This window comes from Amblyomma mixtum, chromosome 1 (assembly GCF_055824585.1).
Source record: "Amblyomma mixtum isolate Tamu chromosome 1, ASM5582458v1, whole genome shotgun sequence".
Lineage (NCBI taxonomy): Eukaryota > Metazoa > Arthropoda > Arachnida > Ixodida > Ixodidae > Amblyomma > Amblyomma mixtum.
In genome coordinates this window covers 321,857,674-321,879,104 of record NC_143012.1, presented here as the reverse complement: position 1 = coordinate 321,879,104, position 21,431 = coordinate 321,857,674, and the positions used below count along the sequence as shown (strand labels likewise).

The 21,431-nt window shown below is 45.8% G+C and overlaps 3 protein-coding genes across 4 annotated transcripts in view; all 3 read left to right on the top strand.

Moving 5' to 3' along the window:
• The window catches only part of LOC149372691 (uncharacterized), a 33,810-nt gene extending 18,450 nt beyond the window's left edge, over positions 1–15,360 (top strand). The window contains exons 12-19 of the mRNA XM_089567248.1: positions 229–356; positions 2,825–2,932; positions 4,023–4,130; positions 4,268–4,365; positions 7,510–7,672; positions 7,974–8,115; positions 8,324–8,469; positions 15,181–15,360. Of these exons, the coding sequence (XP_089423374.1) occupies positions 229–356; positions 2,825–2,932; positions 4,023–4,130; positions 4,268–4,365; positions 7,510–7,672; positions 7,974–8,115; positions 8,324–8,469; positions 15,181–15,360 (1,073 nt within the window). The remainder of the gene's footprint in view (positions 1–228; positions 357–2,824; positions 2,933–4,022; positions 4,131–4,267; positions 4,366–7,509; positions 7,673–7,973; positions 8,116–8,323; positions 8,470–15,180) is intronic.
• A 1,403-nt stretch (positions 15,361–16,763) lies between these two features.
• LOC149372690 (anaphase-promoting complex subunit 13) lies at positions 16,764–17,241 on the top strand. Its single transcript, XM_089567253.1, has one exon. It carries the CDS (start codon positions 16,764–16,766, stop codon positions 16,989–16,991), a length of 228 nt encoding a protein of 75 aa, XP_089423379.1. The 3' UTR covers positions 16,992–17,241.
• Positions 17,242–17,303: 62 nt separating this feature from the next.
• Positions 17,304–21,431, top strand: part of mei-P26 (E3 ubiquitin-protein ligase meiotic P26) — a 41,425-nt gene continuing 37,297 nt past the window's right edge. Inside the window, exons 1-2 of one of the 2 annotated variants that reach the window (XM_089567247.1) lie at positions 17,304–17,438; positions 18,520–18,737. In XM_089567247.1, the coding sequence (XP_089423373.1) occupies positions 17,423–17,438; positions 18,520–18,737 (234 nt within the window). In that variant the 5' untranslated portion in view covers positions 17,304–17,422. The remainder of the gene's footprint in view (positions 17,439–18,519; positions 18,738–21,431) is intronic. The other variant, XM_089567246.1, reaches the window with a different exon arrangement.

Here is a 21,431-nt window from a genome sequence, read left to right as displayed (position 1 = left end):
AAGGATTATTTTTTTCCCTTCAGGCAAACTGCACCTCCTAATGTTAAGCACCTAGATTATGTTATGACTTCATTTTGTGTTAGTGAAACTTTGCTCTTTTTTAGCTTGTTGGATCTTAAGTGGAGTGTTCTGGAAAGCACTCCATAGCTCTTGGCTTTGTCGATGTGTGTTGCGTATCAGTAAAGGTAAATTTTGCTGATTGTTCTTCTTTTCTTTTGCTTCTTGTAGATAGTGACAGCTTGTCACACAAAGATTGCAACAAAAAGAACGAATTTCGAAAGCAGGTATTACGGGCGGAGGTTGTGGTTATTGTGCTGTCTGAAAGCTACCTTGAGTCCAAGGCATCTCAGCAACAGGTCAGTTGCCTTTGCTCTATTAATGATTCACTGCATTTCACTGTTAATCACTCTGTTGTTTATTTTTCTTATGGCAGCGTTCATGAATCTCGGCGTAGACAACATGCAATATGTCCAGAATGTGGCTTTTTTTTTTTTTTTTCTGCAGAGGTCATTCGTACAGCTGCATCTCACAGGCACACGGGAGCTGACATTGCACCTCTTTGTGTCTTGATTTTTTGTGAAGCTTTGCAATGTTTGTTTATTTATGCTTTAAGCTGCTGACATGTGGCTTTATTGCTTAGTTTGCGGCACCAGATGCAGCTGGATTAATTTGGAATAATTGCAGCAGCACGCAACTGCTGCTACAGTAGGTTATCATTAATTCAAATTTCAAGGGACGAGAGACTTTTGTTTGAATTATCAGAAGGATGATGAAATATCTGAAGTGCACCTTAATGTGATTTAAGACCAAATGTTATTTGCTTTATGAATATCTTTACGCACAAATACACAATATTTCTAAATTATATGTCTGTGCAAACGTAGCTGAAAGCATTAGCACAGCATAATTTATTGGTGAAAGGCATTGATAAGTTTACTTAACCAGCAGTGTCCAAATCATGTGGTTGAAAAAGTTATTGAGAATGCACCTGTCTCCCAATAGAGTAGAACCACTTTAATTGGGTTGTCAAGGAAGTGGAACAAACGTTAGGATTATTCAAAGGTCAAATCATCGAATGGGTACAAAAAAACCGCCAACAGTTTCGCAGCATAACAAATTTTATTGATGTCTTGATGTCGTCAGCCATAGACAGTTTGCCCTACGAAGATGACGTATCAGGCGAGGTAGCGCTGCGCGGAAGAAGTTCGAGTTTGGCACGAGAGCAGTCGATGAGGGCCTCATGTTGGGAGAGAAAGTCCCAACCTAAAATAATGTCATGCGAGCACGATGATAGGATGACGAATTCAACAGTATATAAAGAACCGTGAATGATGACACTTGGCTGTGCAGGCGGCTAAAGGCGAGATTCGCTGCGCATTAGCTGTATGAAGCGAAAATCCGGATAACGGCGTCGTCACTTTGCGAAGTTTGCGGCACAGTTTCTCATTCATCGGAGAAACAGCAGCGCCAGTATCAACAAGCACCAAGGCGGTGGGGCCCTCCACAGAGACGTCGAGCACATTCGCTGGGGACAAACGAGGCCTTGAACTTGCTGCTGAATACGCAGTTTTTGCCTTAGACAATAGTCAATAGACAATAGAAAAATTAGACAATAGTTGGCCATGTTGTGTGAGAACTGTGCAGCAACGACACTTATTTGCAATTCCGTTGCGCTGTACTGCATGTCCACTATCGGGAATATCAAAGCAGGACTCCTGCATTATAGTAAGGGCTTCCATGGCCTCCTTCACAGATGCGATGCGGTAGCTCTGTGGAGCCGTCTCATAAGCAGTGGTGTCCATGTAAGGAGGCGGCTTCACTGCACAAACAATAGCCCCGTGATAAGCGAGAGTCTTTGGCACACAGGCCCACACAGGCAGAAGCGAGGGGGAAGCATATTTGCACTGGAAGGGGAAATGCCTTAAAGACTCAGCTCAACTTTGCCATCTTGACTTAATGGTATGAATTGCTGGTTGAATCACTACACTTCTGCCACTGTGGTGAAAATGAGAGGCAGTAGCTGCCTGCAGTGTCTTCAGGGTTTCTCTCTATTTTTGCACGTTATGTAGTGGAGATTTTCACGAAATATACTCCATGCTACGACGCCGTGAACTAAAAATCGGCGCGCACGGAACCATGTTGTTCACTCCGTTGTGTAAGCGTTCGCCGGCACATTCAGACATTGTTGGAGTTTTGCTGTAAAAATATGTCTTAGGAGGGCTGTTTAAATGGATGTTTGCACCACTGTAACGAGATAATAGAGCTGCTAATTGTCGTTGCATGAGTCTTCTTGTGCCAGTGGTACACAGTGAAAATGGTAATAGAAATTTCCGAGGCTGTAGCGGAATGCTTGCAGGACCATGACAGTACAGTTAAAATGAAGCTCCAAGCCTATAAAAGATCTTCTCTGACTAGGGAAGTACGTATGTAAATGCAAGGCACTATTAACATTGAGCACACGTGACTAATAGGCACATTTTGAGCCTGACTGTGTCTGCAATGGTAGGCCTTACTGTGGCATGCATATGTGGTGATAAGGTGCTTTGTTATCCACTGGGAGCAAGAGGTGAGGTAATGATTTCATTTTGATTTGGCTCTTTCTTTTTCATTTTGTTTTTGTCCTGTACCTCCTGTAGCTGTCACTGAAACCAGGCAATCACACAGCAGATGGTGTGAATTGAATGGAAAGAAACAAGTGCCTAATGCTGTCAAAGACTAAATGAAAAGCAGGCTGTTCTTTTGAAGTGTTCTTTAAATCCTTTTTTTTTCTAAACGAACACGTTCTCTGCGTCACTACATTCCTACTTTCCCCGCATTTGTGCAGGCGTGCTACTGTCTTCTGCGGAAGAAAGTGGTGGTCGTGGCATGCACAGAGAAGGAAGTGCCTGTATCAATCCAGAAACGCTTGCAGTTTGCATCTCTGCTGAACAAAGTGAGTGTGCAAGTGGCATTTTCTGCATTACAGTCGATGCACTGATTCTCATTACATGTGTTTAGTTTAGTTTAGTTTATGGGGTTTAACGTCCCATTTACGATGTTGCATGAAAGAAGAGGCACTGAAGAAGTGGCATGCTCTGACGTGCAGTACAAACCTCCCTCTCTGTGCTTTCCTGTTGGGGCATCAGCTTCAGCGAAGCGGGCTATTGAGTCTGCATGTTTGGCAACATTGATCCCTTAACTAGGCAGCACCAAGTCTTTTCTTTAGTCTCGCGCTTCTGGCGATTGGGCCGTGAGGAGCATGTCTAAGGGCGCTACTGTCCTTTTCTGAGCACATAGAGCTTGCCAGTTTTTCCAACTGCTGTCACCTATTGTGATTAACACATCTAAATAATATAGTTCTCATTATCTCCATAGGTGGTGAGAAGGTCGACCCATTAGGATGGGAAGCATTGAGGTTGGAGCATGGGTGCAGGAAAGGAGCGAAAGTTTTTAATAGATAAAGAAATGTAAGCCTTGTTAAGGAAAATGACGACCTTTATACCGGTGTATATTTCTGGTCATATGGTAAAACCTCATATGTTGACGATGTTGGCAATGGAGATTCGATGATACCAAACTAGGTCGTAATTGTCCGGACGCCGCACTGTGGTTCAAGGTCTACCACACTGAGAAAAACATGTTAGGATAAACAGTTGGGATTTCAACATGTGATGATGACCATGTAATCACTCTAAGGAAATAGGAAGCAGGATTCATTTCATTTGTGAAGTAAACTGTCAAGTTCAATTTTGGTGAAGATACTCACCAGGCTGTAATGAGCGATGAAAAAAACAAACCCCCCAGTTGAGGGGTTAAATGAATTCTTTGTGGTAAAAACTAGCTGCACATAAGTTGCCACAAATTCCTTGGCACAGTTGTATTTTTTTTCTCCGAGCTGCTGAAAGTGTCTGACGCTTTCGCACTAGTCCATTGAGTGGAATTTTTCTCCTTGTTTGTTCTCACTGTATGCTGCAGACTGAGCCTGTGAACTGAGGTCAGACTTACAGCTCTGTCAACGCCTTTGTCCAATTTCTCGCACTTAGCGTGAATCCGAAGACTGGGAAGGTCAGCTGCTCGAGAGGATCTCCAAGCTGTTGAAGCAGCCTGAAAAGCCAGTTTTCGATGCTACGTTGGAGGAGACAACCTACTTGGTATGGAACTGTTGCATTTTCCTGTCTTCTCATGTAAGAATGCATTGTGCGTGCAACATTTTGTGCAAGTCCTTTGTGCCGAGTCTGCGTGTGATATGCATAGGTGATTAAGATTGCCCTGTTTGCGCTTTGTGCAGGAGAAAAGGCTGCTGACTCAGCTACCACTGGCAGACTTCAAGGTGTACGTCACCGGTGGAACGCACCTCTCCAGCAAACGCTCGGAAAGCATCTGCTGGTTGGTTACATGTTCACTTTAAAGACAGGAAAATGTGCGGCTTGCTGGCAGTCTGTAAAGATATTGTGGCCGAATTTTCAGGATGCTTTTCACGGAGCATCAAGTCAGTGCGTAGAGTCAGTGAGAGTGCTTGGAATTGTTGCGCATTGTTTTTAAACCTTACCTGGATTACTTGTGTTTATCGCAGTGGAATTCTCATGTCATGATAATAATACTAAAAAATTGGCGGGGGCTTAGCTTTGGGTAAGCCTGGTAGGTTGCGAAAGCAGGTGTTTTATACTACATATGCAGCGCCTCTAGTGGGAAGAGCGAGGCGCGCCGTGCCAAGCGGCCGCCATTACCCAACAAGCCGAGTTGGTAGCCCGTCCCTCGCTCCTGGAATGACGTCGCGCCATAACGTCACAGCGCCTCTAGCGGGAGGAGCACGGCGCGCCGTGCCAAGCGGCCGCCGTTACCCGACGAGCCGAGTTGGTAGCCCGTCTCTCGCTCCTGGTATGACGTCACGCCATAATGTCACTAGGTCCTCTAGTGGGAGGAGCACGGCCGCCGTTACCCGACGAGCCGAGTTGGTAGCCCGTCTCTCGCTCCTGGTATGACGTCACGCCATAACGTCACTAGCGCCTGTAGCGGGAGGAGCGCAGCACGCCGTGCCAAGCGGCCGCCGTTACCCGACGAGCCGAGTTGGTAGCCCGTCTCTCGCTCCTGGTATGACGTCACGCCATAATGTCACTAGCTCCTCTAGTGGGAGGAGCACGGCCGCCGTTACCCGACGAGCCGAGTTGGTAGCCCGTCCCTCGCTCCTGGAATGACGTCGCGCCATAACGTCACAGCGCCTCTAGCGGGAGGAGCGCGGCACGCCGTGCCAAGCGGCCGCCGTTACCCGACGAGCCGAGTTGGTAGCCCGTCTCTCACTCCTGGTATGACGTCACGCCATAACGTCACTAGCGCCTCTAGCGGGAGGAGCGCGGCACGCCGTGCCAAGCGGCCGCCGTTACCCGACGAGCCGAGTTGGTAGCCCGTCTCTCGCTCCTGGTATGACGTCACGCCATAACGTCACTAGCGCCTCTAGCGGGAGGAGCGCGGCACGCCGTGCCAAGCGGCCGCCGTTACCCGACGAGCCGAGTTGGTAGCCCGTCTCTCGCTCCTGGTATGACGTCACGCCATAACGTCACTAGTGCCTCCAGCGGGAGGAGCACGGCGCGCCGTGCCAAGCGGCCGCCGTTGCCAGACGAGCCGAGTTGGTAGCCCGTCTCTCGCTCCTGGTATGACGTCACGCCATAACGTCACTAGTGCCTGTAGCGGGAGGAGCGCGGCACGCTGTGCCAAGCGGCCGCCGTTACCCGACGAGCCGAGTTGGTAGCCCGTCTCTCGTTCCTGGTATGACGTCACGCCATAACGTCACTAGTGCCTCTAGCGGGAGGAGCGCGGCATGCTGTGCCAAGCGGCCGCCGTTACCCGACGAGCCGAGTTGGTAGCCCGTCTCTTGCTCCTGGTATGAGGTCACGCTGTGACATCACTAGGCATGGTGTGAGGTCAGGGGTCATTCTAAAGGTCAAATGCCAAGTGGCAGCCGCTATGGGAAAGCCCATTCTTTGGAGTAGTATTGCTCTCGCAATAAAATTCTGAGGGCACTTAAGTCTGCCTAAGCATGTGCTTTTGAGGAAAGGAAAGAGCAAAGTAGGTCTCTCAATCTCACATCTTCGTGGACACCTCAACCCTGCCTTCAAATATGCAACTGAAGATGCATATGTTGCATGCAAGCTAGCCTCCAACTTCACATCTCCACACCTCAACCACACATTAAGGGAAGATGTACTCTCGGAAAGTATGCAATTGAAAGTGCACATGTCATTGGTCCGTACCCCTGTTGCAAGCTAGCCTCCAACTTGGCTAAAACATGTAAGCTATATGCAAAGAGAAATGCGATGACACCACTCGGAATGCTATACGATTAACAGTTGCTCAAAATTTTAGTGAATGTATTCGGGAATACTGCCACCACATTATGGTCAACCAGTGATAACATTGCTGTCTGTTTCCATCATTCCTCATCTCTCCTGTCTGCACATGGCAGGAATTGTGACTCAGCTCGGGTGTGTCATCATTCAATTCATCATCCTGCTACGTCACCCGGTGTCATCATTCAATTCATCATCCTGTCAAGTCAAGCATACCAGGGGCCCCACCCAGACCCCAGTTTTCTAATTTTTTTCCAATGTATCATGACCTCACAACACATTTTGCGGACACTTCCAGCATCAACACGGCCATCTAATCCTTTCGCATTAATCAGCTTTTATTTGTCACACATTCTTTATACACATGGGGTCCTGCCAAAGCCACAGGTGTGCTTTAAGGGCAGTGCCGGGCAGTGGAGGGCATCTTTCAAGTGCAACTCACAGGAAGTACACAAAAGTACATGATAGAAAGCATAAAAGAAGACTATTGTATTATATAAAAAATACTAACTCTAATCTGTTCTGTGGTATTTAAAGAAAATGTGGAATCTGGCAGTCTGTTTACTGTTGAAGGAACGTAATATTACTCCCTGTCTCGTGCACAATATCTAGCGCAAGCACTTGGTACGATAAAATGATCGCGTGGGCTTAACACTCGTACTGGTTGGTACTTAAAACAATATTCTTTTGTCCATATGTATCTTAATACAGTTTTTTGGGTGAATAGTATATAGTAAAATCAGGCATTTGTGTAAGAGTAAAAACATCAGCATGGATGTCTCTAGGAGTTTATTGTGCGTGTGGCGTTCTGTGCAAGCTCTTTGTGCCAAGTCTGTGTGTAATGTACACAGGTGATTAAGATTGCCCTGTTTACACTTTGTGCAGGAGAAAAAGCTTCTGGCTCAGCAGTTGCTGTTTGTTTGCTTCATCATGTTTGCCAGCTATTTCATGTCCTCACCCCCTTCTTTAATTGAGGGTAGCAGCACCTAATTTATCACGTGGTAACATTGTGTTAATGTTCCCACAACCTCAAATTATGTGTGCGGTTTCTTAATGCATTCAGCGAAATGTAATGCGAATTCAATTTCGGCATATTTGCATTGCCCTGCCTCATAACCGTGCTTGTCACGCACTATTTTTCTTAGGTGAACATCGTAAATTTTATGCTCTGGCCTTCTCTTTGCAGTGCTATTGGGCAAGAGCTGGCCTTGCTGAAGTTTGTCAGTCTTTGCACATGTGGCTTCTTTGGCGTTGAAGAGCTGGTGGCGAAGAGTTTCTGTGAAGAGCGTTCCCTGACCGAGAAGCCCTTCCACAGGGTTTTCCACATAGTACCTGAAAAGGACAAGAAGGTTGTGCGCATTTTTCCTTGCTTGTTTCTCATAATTAACAAATGTACCTTTGAGCAAGCAAAAGTGGACTAGGTACTACTCATCATCACAGTTCAGTCTCTCATTCCTCTGCCTTCAGAGGCTGTGCAGAGGAAATGTAATGGCCAGCAATGCATGCACTGTATGGCTTCTAATGTGTGTTGACTTCTTGTCTTATCACTGGCCATAGAATGGTCTTGTGTGTTTGTGGCAAAATGCTTTGAATGCCTGGCAAGAAGCGTGGCTGGCATCACATGTAGCATGTTTCTTGTCTTGGTCCCAGGACTGGAGCAAGAAAGCCTACCAGAAATCTGACGGCACGTTTGGTGGCATCCCTCATGGCCAGGTGAAGGTTGTAGGCAGTTCCATGGCTGAAAGAGATTCTGTGATTGCACGTGTGTTCGAAGTGTGCATTCTTATTGAAGGTGAGCACTGCTTTCTGGCAATCTCTTCGCTGATTGAAACGTTATTGGTGTAAACGGAAGTCGCAATGAAACAGATCCACAACTTATGCGATTAATCTTCAGTCTTGTTGTAGACTGTCTGTTACCTACAAATCTATCCTGTTACTGTTGTATTATCTCCTTCCTGCATGCAAGTTGGTTACTTACTTGACATCTGTTTGTTTTTCAGGGGGGCAGCACACGGCAAGAAGAGTTGCGGAGTTTGTGTGGAACGACAAACCTGTGATCCCAATCGTTTGTACAGGGAGGGCCGCTGCTGGCAATTTCAACGCTGATGTCGTGGTTGACAGCAACGCACTGCTTTCTGTACTTGAGGTGCGTCTGAGTGAGACTGTTGGGGGAAATCTTTCAAATTTATGCACTGTGCTATACAGCAGACTCCCTTTAGGACAAACTTGGTTAAGACGAATTCTCGGATATAATGAATAATGCAAGACCATTTGGTTAGTTTCCCATAGGCTTTAAAGTGAAACAAATCTTCTTACGACACTGTTTTATGTGTCCTTTGTTTGGTGAACTTTGACGGCAACCGCCAACCTTGGTGACCCCATGGCACTGTCGAGAAAAGAAATATATAAAACCCTTCTAAAGCAAGCAAGTGCACTCCCGCCAGATAGTTTCCATGCACCTTCGCACAAGATGGGGAAGCTTTCTTGCCAGTGTACAGAAAGGCAGGGCACCTTTGTGCCTATCATCGCACGCGTATTAGGTGCTGCTGGTTGTCTCCATGATACTATACTTCGTCTCACAAGATGTTTGCAGCACTACGGAAGGTAGAGCTCTCTCGTTCAATCAGGGCTGCAGAAACGCAGAAAATAGTCCCTCGAATATTTGAGGAGTGTATGACTATTAATCAAAACAATAAGCATTTCAACTAAAAACATGATTTGGACAGGTATATTTAAATGGTAGGGAGTGTTTCAATCACTGGTGAAATTACCAGACAAAGCCCGTACGGACACAGCTCTGTGGAGGCCTGCTGCGAGGTAGTGATGCGTCGCCACTTTCCAACATGGCGTCGGTCGAGTCTGTTGTGTCTCCTGTGTGCTCTACACCGACAGTGCGCTGTTTCCCCAAGCAGGCGAAGCAGGTGGCTTTAAATGTTCATGAAGCGCTTCGCGTCGAGTGTGGGGGCAGTTGGAGTACAAATGCGCTCATCAAGAGGACGGCAAAACTCACGCAGGTGAGCGAGCGAACGCTTTACAAGTGGACAACGGAGACGTTGAACGCGGGCCGAGTGTTGTTGAACGCGGGCCGTTTAACTTGCGTTGCCTGTCGCGCAGCACATGGGCTTGTTTTGCATTTCGCCACCATCGACACTCGGCTGCCTCGGCACGCTGGAGTAAATAAATTTATATGCACATGAACCGATTACTGAAATTTACTGCGACGCGACAACAGAGGAACTGATGAGAACAGGTTGCGACAAAAAAAAAAAGTGGGGCTAGTCCCTTTGAAACGGGCGTCCGCCTGTCCAAAAACAAACCAAAAAAGAATAAAAAGACATCAAGCGCCACCTGCTATAGGTAGAAAGAAGCCACCTGGACATCAGGTGGATCGAACCACAGGCGCATAGGAACACACTAATGTAGTGCGCGCCATCCTGATTGGACGAGAGAGCTGTACCTTTCGTAGTGCTGCAAACAGCTTGTGAGACGGAGTATAAGAGGTGTGCAGGCGCGGAGTGCGCCCACTCATTGACCTGGGGCATAAACACTTTGGGGCCGAATTTTCAACTCATGCAGCATTGCAACACATATGTGGTGCAGAGCTAGCCACTTATTAGCGCCGTGTGCACATTGCTTGCGATGGATGGAAAGGGTGTAAGCGGCACATGCTTGTAGAGTTGGTAACAGCTATGCTGCATGAGAAGCGAGGTAGAAGAGAGATGCATGGCTATCCAGCTGGGCACCTTAAAAGTGTTCAGGGCCAGAGAAAAGTCAGAAAGAAAAAATACAAATAGCACTCGCCGCAGGAAAAAAAAATAGAAGAAACCGAAAAAAAAGTAGCAATCCCACTTTCAAGTAAACTAATGTGAGCTTGTTTGATGCCCTCACTCTTTTGCTCACTGAATCTGAATCTGGCTAGCATAATTAGGTTTGACGTTATTGCTATGGCAGATCAGCTGATCTTCGAAAGAGTCACTCAGAAGGCATCCATTCTCTGCCCTGGGCCAGACGAAGCCAGCCCCATGGAGATATGTCACAGAAAGGAGAAAGGGGACAGTATAGCTGTATTTGGAACAGCTTTTGCAGGTTTGAATACCCCACATACATGGTATCAGGCGTTTCAGAGAAACCGAGCACAAATTTTTAAAAATGGGCTTTTTGAAGTATGAAGAGGGCTTCTGCAGCACAGTACAGTTAAACCTGGATGTAATGAACCTCCATATGGTGAATTCCTCGGCATTACGAGGTTTCTCAATTCCCCAACTCCGCCCCCATTGAAGCGTGTACCTTCATGTAACGAAGGTGTTGCGGCAGTTGACCTTGATAAAACAAACTCGATATGCCAACTTTCTGTTAGCATACTGAGTTACAAAATTTGGCAGAAGAGTTTCATGACGATAAAGCACAAAGTGATGCGAGAAGAACTTCTGCCATCGCAGCAAGCGACTGGACTTGATGCAACGCACCATACTTCGACGCTGTCGGTGCATCTTCACTGCATTCGCTTTTGGAATGCCGTACCACGTGGCACCACTGCAGTTCATGCCCAAAAGCAGCGAAAACTAATAGGAAACAGCAAAAAAGACGTGGCACGAGCAGAGCGCATCTATCGCAGCCGCACTGGAGCGGGGCTGGCACGCCGGCGACGCATGGTGAAGAGTCCATTTCCTAAGGCAACAGTGGCAGGCATGCAGGGAGAGGGAAAGAAGCACATGCCTCGGCTGCAGTGCCCGTCCCCCCCCCCCCCCCCCCCCTGACACCACCTTGAGTAGAAGAAGAAACCTTGTGCCATGACTCTCTTTGGCCACAGATGCCCTCGTGCCGCAAAAATTCGTCATCATCATCCCTCTTTCTCCACCCCACTCGTAGCGGCTTTGCGCGAGCCGCGTTGGTAGCGGCTGCTGCCGGAGTTGTGCTATCAGCGTTATCTCGAAGCGTTTTTCCGCGTTAATGACTTCGAGTTACGGGGTCTTCTGTAAACATTTTCAAGATGATTTCGAACATTTATTTATTTTGGTCTCTGTTCTGCATTGTCCTTCTGAGTCTGCTTGGGAAAACTGCATATAACGAAGACTTGGATGTAACGAAAAATCGCACACTTTTTCCACTTTCGTTATATCCAGGTTTAACTGTAATGCCATTGTTGGTGGATGTTGGCAATGTCGGAAAACAGGTGAATAAATGTTGACTAGTAAGCTGGCTAACTATTTCCTGATAATTGTCTTTTTAACTATTACAGTTAGGCAATTGGTTGCAATTAGAGGTTTGTAGCTGGTCGTGAGTTATAGCCATATCGCTCCTTTAGAATTTTGAAATGCCATGTTTCGCGAACCTGAGTTTTTTCCCCCTCGGAGCGCAAACTACGAAGAGCGACGCTTAGCATAGCTACGAGCTAGTGTGCAATGTCTGAGTATGTTACAATCTTTCCACCCCTCCAGTGCATACACCAAGAGAGTCTTTAGTGCTGCTGTTCATGTTTTTAGAAAAATATTGACAAAAACTTAGAAAGGCTGCTATTGGTGAAAATTAACAGCATATGAATTGCAACAAACAGATCAAGGAAGCCACACTGGCTCATTCTAGTCTGTTTGCATTTGTCTTATGTTATTAAAAGTGGAAAGGAAAATAACGTAATCTGTTCAACAGTCTAGTAAGGGAACTGCAGTTTGCAATTGGTAGCGATGTGCTGGAAGTAGTAGAAGATGTCTACGTAGGGCAAGTTGTTACCGCTGATCCGGATCATAAGAGGGAAATAACTAGAAGAATAAGAATGGGGTGGACAGCATATGGCAGGTTATCTCAGATCGTGAATGGCAGTTTACCAATATTCCTCAAGAGAAAAGTATACAACAGCTGCATCTTCCCGGTACTCACCTATGGGGCAGAAACGTGAAGGCTAACAAAGAGGGCTCACCTTAGGTTAAGGACAACGCAGCGAGCTATGGAAAAAAAAATGATAGGTGTGACGTTAAGAGATCGGAAGGGAAGACACGCGGGTTAGTGACATCCTAGTCGAAATCAAGAGAAAGAAATGGGCTTGGGCAGGGCATGTAATGTGAAGGCAAGATAACCGCTGGTCTTTAAGGGTAACGGAGTGGATTCCAAGAGAAGGCAAGCATAGCACGGGGCGGCAGAAAATTAGGTGGGCGGATGAGATTAAGAAGTTTGTGGGGATACGGTGGCCGCAACTGGCAAAGGACAGGGCGCAGTCAGGATTATGATGATTATGATGATGAATCAGTTACTCTTTCTTAATTGTTCATTTACTTTTAGGGGGCTGTAACTGACTGCTGAAATCGGTTAATATATCGGATAAAGTAATTATAGTTGCAACTGCTTACTTCTTTTCTGTATTGTGTACAAGACTGGTTGCATGACACATGCCCCATGAAGTGGCATGCGCTGGGGATGTTGCTTTGCGTGAGGGTTTTTTGAAAGCATGCTTCTGTTGGCGTGAAATGGCCAAAATTTTTTGAGCTACAGCACCAAAGGTAATCTCATTTTCGAAATTCTAAAAACTGATGTGGCTATAACTGATGGCTAGCTATAAATTTCTAATTGCAACTGGGCACCTAACTATAATAGTTAAAAAGTTAAATATTATAATTTCATTAATGAATTTTCTGATTAACATGATTCGCCTCTTTTCTGGTGTCTGCCAAAACTAAAAGTGTCTCTACCGTAAAAAAAAAAAAAATTATTATTATTGTATTACTGTACCACAAAAGCCATCTTCACACCTCAAAACGCCTATTTTTAGAAATTAGTGCTGTTTCCCTGAAACACCTGTTGTATCACCTGCCCGTGTTGCTCTTTACTGCAAACATGGGCTTGTGAATGGTGTATCCACACTAAGCTCACACCATGGGAAGTAAGTTTTTACATGCTTTTTAGCTTTTGAAGCTCATAAAATTGTCTTGAAGGTGCTCACAAGGCAGTTAACTGTTTGTGTACAGTGCAGACTTTACACTTTGTTATTGCGTTTGGAAATCACAAGAATAGTCTCAATAATAGCCGTTATTACGATTAGTTTTAGGCAAAATATTAAAATTTTGTGGTCTTTCATTCCAACGTATCAAATAATTGATTTGCTTGAGCTCGTAAAGATGGTGTGAAACTTGACTTCCATGGTAGAGTTATTTGTTTCAAGACATCTGGTGTGCATTGCCCCTCATCCTCAAAATTATGTGCAGGCATGTCATTGGTTAATTCTCTGCGTGAAGAGCTCCAGCAGTCAACTAACTTGCATCACCAGTAATGTGCTGAATGTGCTCGTATAGTTTTTCTCTTCATACACTGCAGGGGTGGAAGTGCTGCGCCAATTGCGCCATGCTGCGCCAATTTGATCTCCTGCGCCTAAACGGCAATTTACGCCCATTGCAAGTATACAGAGCCAAATTTAGCCGAGGGTTATTGTCTGCTGGGCAAGGATAGCCAAACTAGACATTGTAAGAGCGAAATTGAAAGAAAGGGAAAAGAAAAATCAGTTAACAATGGGGGAAGTATAGGCTAGGTGGCGAAAGCTGCCGCCTGATACAAAGGGTAAAGCCATTATCATCCATCCAACGGACGCAACCGCATTGGCATTGACAGTTTGGTTCGCTCATGAAGGAAGGAAAAAAAAAAACGGCGCTAAAACGGCGTCCTCGTTATAGGCCCGGCTGACTAGCGGCAGACCGAACAGATAACGGTTCAGTTGTTTAGGATTCCGGACACTTTGTCCTGGAAAGCGACCGCCAGCGCGAGTGGGACGGGTAAACGGCGCGCGAATATAGTTTTATTTACCGGAGCTAATTTAACAAACCAATTACGAACTTTTTACACGTGGACCTGCCAGGGAATGGACACCGGGCTTACTACCCGTCGTGTGAGGTACCGTCGTGCTCGTACCTCGCACGCAGTTGACGTTGCTTTGGCCTGGCCTGGCCAGTTACGGGGTTGCATCTTCACAGCGGTGCGGCCGGCGTCCCTTCGCTACTCGCACCTTTCACAGCCGTACACAGCAACGCGTTTGCGCCGATTTTCCACAGCCTGCCTTGTGTGCACCCGCGTGCACGCTGGTGCATTTTTTTTTTCATATACGCTTGGGTAATAAATTTTTGAGTCGTTTCTTGTTGGTTTGGCTGCGGCAATTTTCCAAATTTTAAAATACACCGGTTGGCGGGTATTGATTTTTTTTTTTCGGTCCTGACATAGTATATTCGAGATTCTGCTGCACACTTTTGATGGTTTTGACGAACTGTCGCCATTGTTGTTTCCTTTTTTTGTGAACTGAAATTGATAACAGCTAATTTACTGCAACTACTGTTTGTAACAGCTGCCACATGTCTATTTTTTTATGAACTCTAGCGAATATCTTTACGACAATTGCGGTCCTTTTAAAGAATTGTGGCCTGTAGGATTGATGATCAATATTTATGCAGTTTTTGGACGAGTTGCGAACAAAATTGCTCTCAGTCGCATTTAAATGTCGCCAGTCTGCTCCAAAAGTGCTCTGGAATAGCCTACAAATTGCTCCAAACCTGCTCCAAAATGGGCCTTTTGCTGCTCCAAAGCTGCTCCAAAATAAGACTTTTGCTACTCCCGTGCCTGCTCCAAAAAGCTGGAGCCTGCTTCCACCCCTGCACTGTTATTTGCAGGAAGCTCGGTAAAAATTTTTATTTGCAAATATGACGACAAACGTAGCATTGTTTTCTCTTCAATTCAATTGTTTAAAAAATTGAGTGTGCTCGTTAACAGCAGGACTCTGCAAAAGTGTTTCTGCAAGTGTTGATAATTCTATGCTAGTATGCAGAGATAACTTTGGTCACCAACATTTCATTTTAGTTTATGAAGCCTTTATTTGATTTTTGCCCAGAATCCTCCTCCTGGTGTTGACTGCAATACGTGGGCTCTCCTGAAGAACAATTGTTCTACTCCTGAAGACATTGGGAAAGCTGTGAAAAAGGTTGTCATGAACCTTTATCGTCAGCTCAGGGCCAAGAAGAGGCCAACAGAACTCCCTGAGGTTTTGCGGAAAGTCAGTAGGCCTAGCTAATGTTTAGTTGATTTTTCAGTGGCACTTAGTAGTATGTATGTATAAGGCTCATCAGTGAGTTAGTCTGTATATTTTCTGTTGCTTTCATTGCACTTTAATGTAATTTTGTGTAACAGTGGCTACACACTACTGAACTGTTTGCTGCAACTTGTTGCGCAGCATTCAGCTGTGTTTATCATGCCTGTGGTACAGACTTTTTCTTTTTCTTTTTTTTAAAGCTTGGTCCTTTGCTATTTCATTCCAAGGTGTAGTTTCACCACATATTGTTGGTATAGTTCTCGCAAGGTAACGGAACTGGTCCATTCTTTGTTGGGCAAGGTCGTTACAAAATGCATGCAGGACCAGCTTTTCATGGACTACTATGTTGGTAGTTTTAGTTAGTAGTTCATAGTTCATAGACGCGGGTTCGATCCCGGCCGCGGCGGCTGGAATTTCTTTGGAGGAGAAATTCTAGAGGCCCGTGTACTGTGCGATGTCAGTGCACGTTAAAGAACCCCAGGTGGTCGAAATTTCCGGAGCCCTCCACTACGGCGTCTCTCATAGCCTTTGTCGCTTTGGGACGTTAAACCCCATAAACCAAACCAAACCAGTTTGTAGAACTGTGCAAAAAAAAAAAAATGGAAGGGATAAAGGAGGGAGTGAAAGAAGAAAGGAAGAAATTGGTGCTTGGATGGAATGGGCTGTGTGCCAAATGATTCACCCAGAAAAATGTACTCATTTTGCTATGGGCTTGTATAGGTCATTTTTTACAGTGCATGTGAAATAGAGACATCCTGGTGAAAAAGAGACATCATGGTGAAATATCTTGCATTCATATGAACAGAGTTATTTGTTAATTTTTAGGCAGTGTTTGTCTCGTTCTCCATTGGTGCAACATTTCACGGAGCATATTGCACTGCACAGCAAGAATTGTGAGCCAATGCACCTTGCACATATGTTGTTGTTCAGCATTTTAGCACTGACTTATCTACCTCTGTCTGCTGTTTGGGAAAGGGGCCATTTGTTATTTTTCGTTTATGCTGCATTTCTGCTTTGTTTTATGACCCTTTGGTTATATTTTTATTCATGTTGATCGCCTTTTGCTTTACAAAGTAATTTTTTAAAGCTGTCATTGTGAAGCATGTTTTAACCTTCGTGCCGATTTATGGTGAAAGACGAGACAAAAAAAAAAATGCTGTTCCGCGGTTCGCGCTGGCGCGTTGGAGCTCGGTTAGCAACTATGTACGGAGGCCGGCCTACCGTCATGGTGCTCGTGTGTTGAAAATTGTGCGGTGAAGGCAGCTGATTCTAATCGCATTAACGGTACGTCGACCTGTTGGTTCTCCGGCTGACGGGGTTCGAGCCCTTCGTGTGGGCACTGTGCTTAGCGCTCGCGGCCGCCATTTAGGCAAAGGTCTCCCACGATGGACAGCGACGTGATTCGCGATGGGAGAATGATCGACGTCGTCGATTCGAAGTGGCGGGAAGATAAGCTGCCGGACGAAGACATCGCCGTGCCCGTCATGGAACTACCGGACCCTGAGCCGGACAACAGCAATATCCACGAAACTCTGAGGGAACAGGAACAAAAATGGACTGACTTGGCGTTGAACCGATTGCACGAGCCGCCGACCTCAACATTGCCGAACTGAAAACCCATGGGGCAGAATGCATTCGTGACTTCAGTGTGCTTGAAACGTCCACATCAATCTTTTAAATCGTTTAAGATTTCTGAAATGAGCAACATTTCTTTGAACTCCGACCAGTCGTTACGTATGGACTGTCTGCCTCTTCGCTCGGTGATAAAAATATGAATGAAATGCTAGCTTATGTCTTGGCAGTGTTTGCGCCGTATTTATTTGACCAAAGTTTTTATTTTTGGCATTAAAATGATTGATTTTTCGCTGTTGTCATTGTGTTAATTTTCGTCTGCTCGCGAACGCCTGCACCAGCGGAGGCGCTGTCGTCGTCCGCTTGGAGCCGAAGCAGAGGCAGAACTTTCGGCAGCAGCCAATGGGAGCTCCCCAGTATCCCATCGGTTACCTTGCTTGAGTATGGCGGTTGTACTTTATGCAGGATCTCCATGACGGAAGAAAAAGGTTTGAACATCTGCATTTTCCTAACCTCTCGCCTAACGGTCGTTAGTCATAGATAGCAAATGAAGTGTGCAATTTAACGGCGGCTGTTGCCTTGTAGCATTATAATTAGAGCCGATATTCGGTGTAACTTGGGCCGTGGACATTAAACGCATGTTAGGCTTAAAGGAAGGTGACTTCAAAAAAATTTTGCGAGCGACTTTTGGATGCATAGGTCACGAAAGATGCACGTATCTTATAGAAACTACATTTAATTTCGTGCAGGGATACTTGTACAGCGCCATCATCTCTAAGCGGTGTTTCAACTGGACTTCCTTTCGCGTCGCAGTACGGTGTCCCACATATCGCAATTTTGTTTGGAAAGTGAAGAAAAATTAAAGCTGCATTCTGAGCTCTGTGCTGGGAATTTGACAAGCTACCATTGTTTGGTTGCTGAAATTCTGAGCTCATTGGTAGCAAACGCCTTGCTGAAACGGAGCTTTTTATGACATTCGCGTTGGGTCGGTTTTTTGTTTATCCTTTGTGACTGGAGCAGAGAAGGCCCAGACAGCGAAGCACCGCGATGAAGAGATTGGTGTGTTTGTGTGCAACTGACTCCTAGGTAGGCGCAGTAATTATTCTGCGGTAGTTGCGTTTGCTTCGCCGACTCTTAATGCCTGACCTGACGCTGATGCGAATGGCATGTGTCGTCAGTGGAACCAGCTGAACCGAACCACTTGTTCCTTGGGGAAGCGTCGGTGGCAAACCCCGGTCACTCAGTGTTAAACGGCAATAACATATCAATTACGCAGAGATGCCCGTTAATTGGGCCTTGTAATTCAGCGGAAACGCCTTTCTGTGAGTGTAGTCGTGCCAGGCATCAGTTGCATCGGAATTGTTAGGTACTTGCGTGCGCAGCCTGTTGCGGCCATTTCCTGTAGGAGTTTTCAGATTCTCTCAGTATGCCCTTCTTTTTTTTTTCGCTCAAGGCAGTAGTTTTTCGGCTCGCTGTAGGAGTTTTGAGGGTGTGGTTGGCTTCTGACTTGTACGAGTAAAGACCCTCGTCGCACACAGCTTTGTGATGGTCAGCTGTGGTATTTTTCAGCGATGGAAAGTGGAAATCTGTCGCCCCTTGGCGGTTCCGAGGAGCGTGATCCGGTCTGTGCCATATGCACCGCTGGCTACAAGCAACCCAGAATATTGGCCTGCCTGCACATCTACTGCGAGTCGTGTCTTGAGTCGACTTTAGAGAAGCAGGCGGCAGCCAACAAGGCCATCGGAAAGAGTGAACTCGAATGTCCGGACTGCGGCCATAGGACAAAAGTGAGTGTCTCTACAAGTATGCATGTGTTTGTTCCTTGGTGCAAACTTTTTGAACCCCCTTTTTAGTTTTAGAAGTGGGAGGAATGTGATGAAGCATTGTAGATGGCGCTAATAGCTTGTTAGTACAGGGAGGGGTTGGTAAGGTGCTGTCAGCCATTATACATTCAATTCAGCGCTGGTTCGTGGCAACAATACTTCTTGAAAAAGTGCTGCTGGTGCCTGTGCAGTACAGGCCGAGTTCCGTGCTGCAGTGCGTCAGCAGTGTCTGCATGTGCATAACTTTCTTGCTGCACCTCTTTGCTAGCCGGTTCCGTGGTTCTGTGCACCACACCGGCACCACAACTGCACCTAGCTCATTGAGGAAAGAAAGCTTGGGAAGGCCCTTTCTATTTAAGCTGCATGCGAAAAATTGTGCCGGAAATTGCGTGCTTTCACAAGTGGGAGTCTTTGGCCAACAGCGCAGCCAGTAGTAATGTTGAGTGCAGTGGCGTCATCTGCTGCATTTTGTGCTGCAAAGCACGCTGAGGCGGCACCGAAGTAGTGGGGGGGAGCCTTCACATCCAGCTTCAAAAAATGTAACGCCCTCTCCTGAATTTTTCTTCTTCCGTGGCCTAGCTGAATCGAGGTTGGTGGTGCAGGGGAGACGCTGTAAATGAGTGCAGCTCACCATGAATCGGTGCAAGTGGTGCAGTGAACTACGGCTGAATCGAAGGCAGCTTATGAGTTCATTCCATCTCGAAGAATTCAGACCAAAAATGAATGTTATGTGTCTTATGTGTCTCTGTGCTGCCGCTACTTCCTGGAGTATGTAAGCGCAGGGATGGCTGCATTTTTCAGCTTTTTACTACTCACTGTTATTTTTGCCAGTTTGCTTGCACTCAGAACACGACATTGCTCTAATCTGATTGTCTCGACTCCATCTTACAAAGCTGCAGTGGCTGTGTAAAAAAAATTTTATGGTTATATTATTACATCTCAAAGTGCGCTGAAAACAAACTTGGCTTTGAAATTTTGTAGTGTTGTCTGTTAGCCTTTGTAGTCCTGGGAAATTGATTTGGTTGGGTGGATCAAGATTTCTCTCCATGTAGCGAGTTGCTCTGAAACAATCTGTTTCATCAACCGAACAAAGGCTGTGACATATAGTTGACGTTTAGGTTACATGAGGCACGAAAAAACTTGCAATATGAATGTTGATACATAGTTTTAAATTCACTACACAACACTTCAAGGGACAGAACACTGAATTTTAAGGACCCAGTTTTTTTTCGGCCCAGCTGAAAGCTTGCTGTCTAAAGTGCTGTATTCTGGAATTATTGGAAACACTGTAGAAAATTTTTACCGATAATTTTTTAATCGGTGCATGCGCCCATTTTTATGTATCCTGACGCTGCAAACCATGATCAGTGAGCGCTATGGCGATTGAACGTCGGGGAAAATGCTGTAATAAAAACTAATATAGATCTCACCCGCCAGATAGTGATATCTTTAGTATACGGATTTGCGTCTGCTTCTGTTTCCGTAATCAAAGTTGTTATATGGGAAAGATTTATGCCTTGTCGACGAAAGTTTTAGTATACCGAGGTTGCCGCTCCATCCAAGAAATTCAAAACACTGTGGCGCCCTCTAGTTACAAAAGCTAAAAGCGTATGCCGCGGTGGCTCAGTGGCTATGGTGCTCGGCTGCTGTCCCGAAAGACGCGGGTTCGATCCCGGCCGCGGCGGTTGAATTTCTTTGGAGGAGAAATTCGAGGCCCGTGTACTGTGCGATGTCAGTGCACGTTAAAGAACCCCAGGTGGTCGAAATTTCCGGAGCCCTCCACTACGGCGTCTCTCATAGCCTTAGTCGCTTTGGGACGTTAAACCCCATAAACAAACAAACAAACAAGCATGGTCGATGATGCGAAGGGAGCGTTGCTTTTCATCGACTGGTGCACTGGAGAGAGTGTAAACTACAATAAAACATGATGAACGCTCCTGAAAGAAAAAACACTGTGCACTTGCAATAAATAAGTCACATTTTACTGAGATTTGGTCATGTGGCAGACTACTGCGATAATGCCGGGTTTCGCAACAAGTTGTCTTTTTGTACTATATTCAATCTCAAATTAAAGTTGTGACTCCTCGTTTCTTTGATATTGCAGTGCTCTGTTCTTGCAGTTTGAGGCACAGTCTTTTTATTTCCGTCATAATCTATGACACGTTTTGGTCAGTGTTCGGTCCCTTTAAACAAGCCTGCTTCAAGAGCTGGAAGGGCGACAAATGATATACTGGCACCTTTTTTTTTTTGTGCCTGATGCGACTATGCATCATAGCCGTCGTTCGGTTGATGAAACCGAAACAGTGTCAATAAGAATTCGATTTTAAATTATTTAGTGGCCATAGGTGAATATTATGGGATGATACAAATATAAATGCTTTAAAGGATTGTAACCAGCTTCTCAGTAGCCATCCCTATGCTCAAAGCATCGAGCCACTCACAACTTGGTTGTGCATCCTCTGGCTCACTTTTTTGCATGGACTCTTTTGCTTTGGAAGGACACTTACATCAAAAAGCGAGTAGCCTGTTGCGGATGCAAACGGCCATTTTCTGTATTGATTGTTTTGCACCTAAACAAGGTGGCCACGCCTATACATTGAAGTGGTCACTTAAGGTTGACACTGACAAAAAGGCAGGAAAGGTAGCAAGCATTCTTGC

Bases quoted from the DNA above. Each gene is read 5' to 3' on its own strand.
- LOC149372690 (XM_089567253.1), top strand. From the start codon at position 16,764: ATGGACAGCGACGTGATTCGCGATGGGAGAATGATCGACGTCGTCGAT.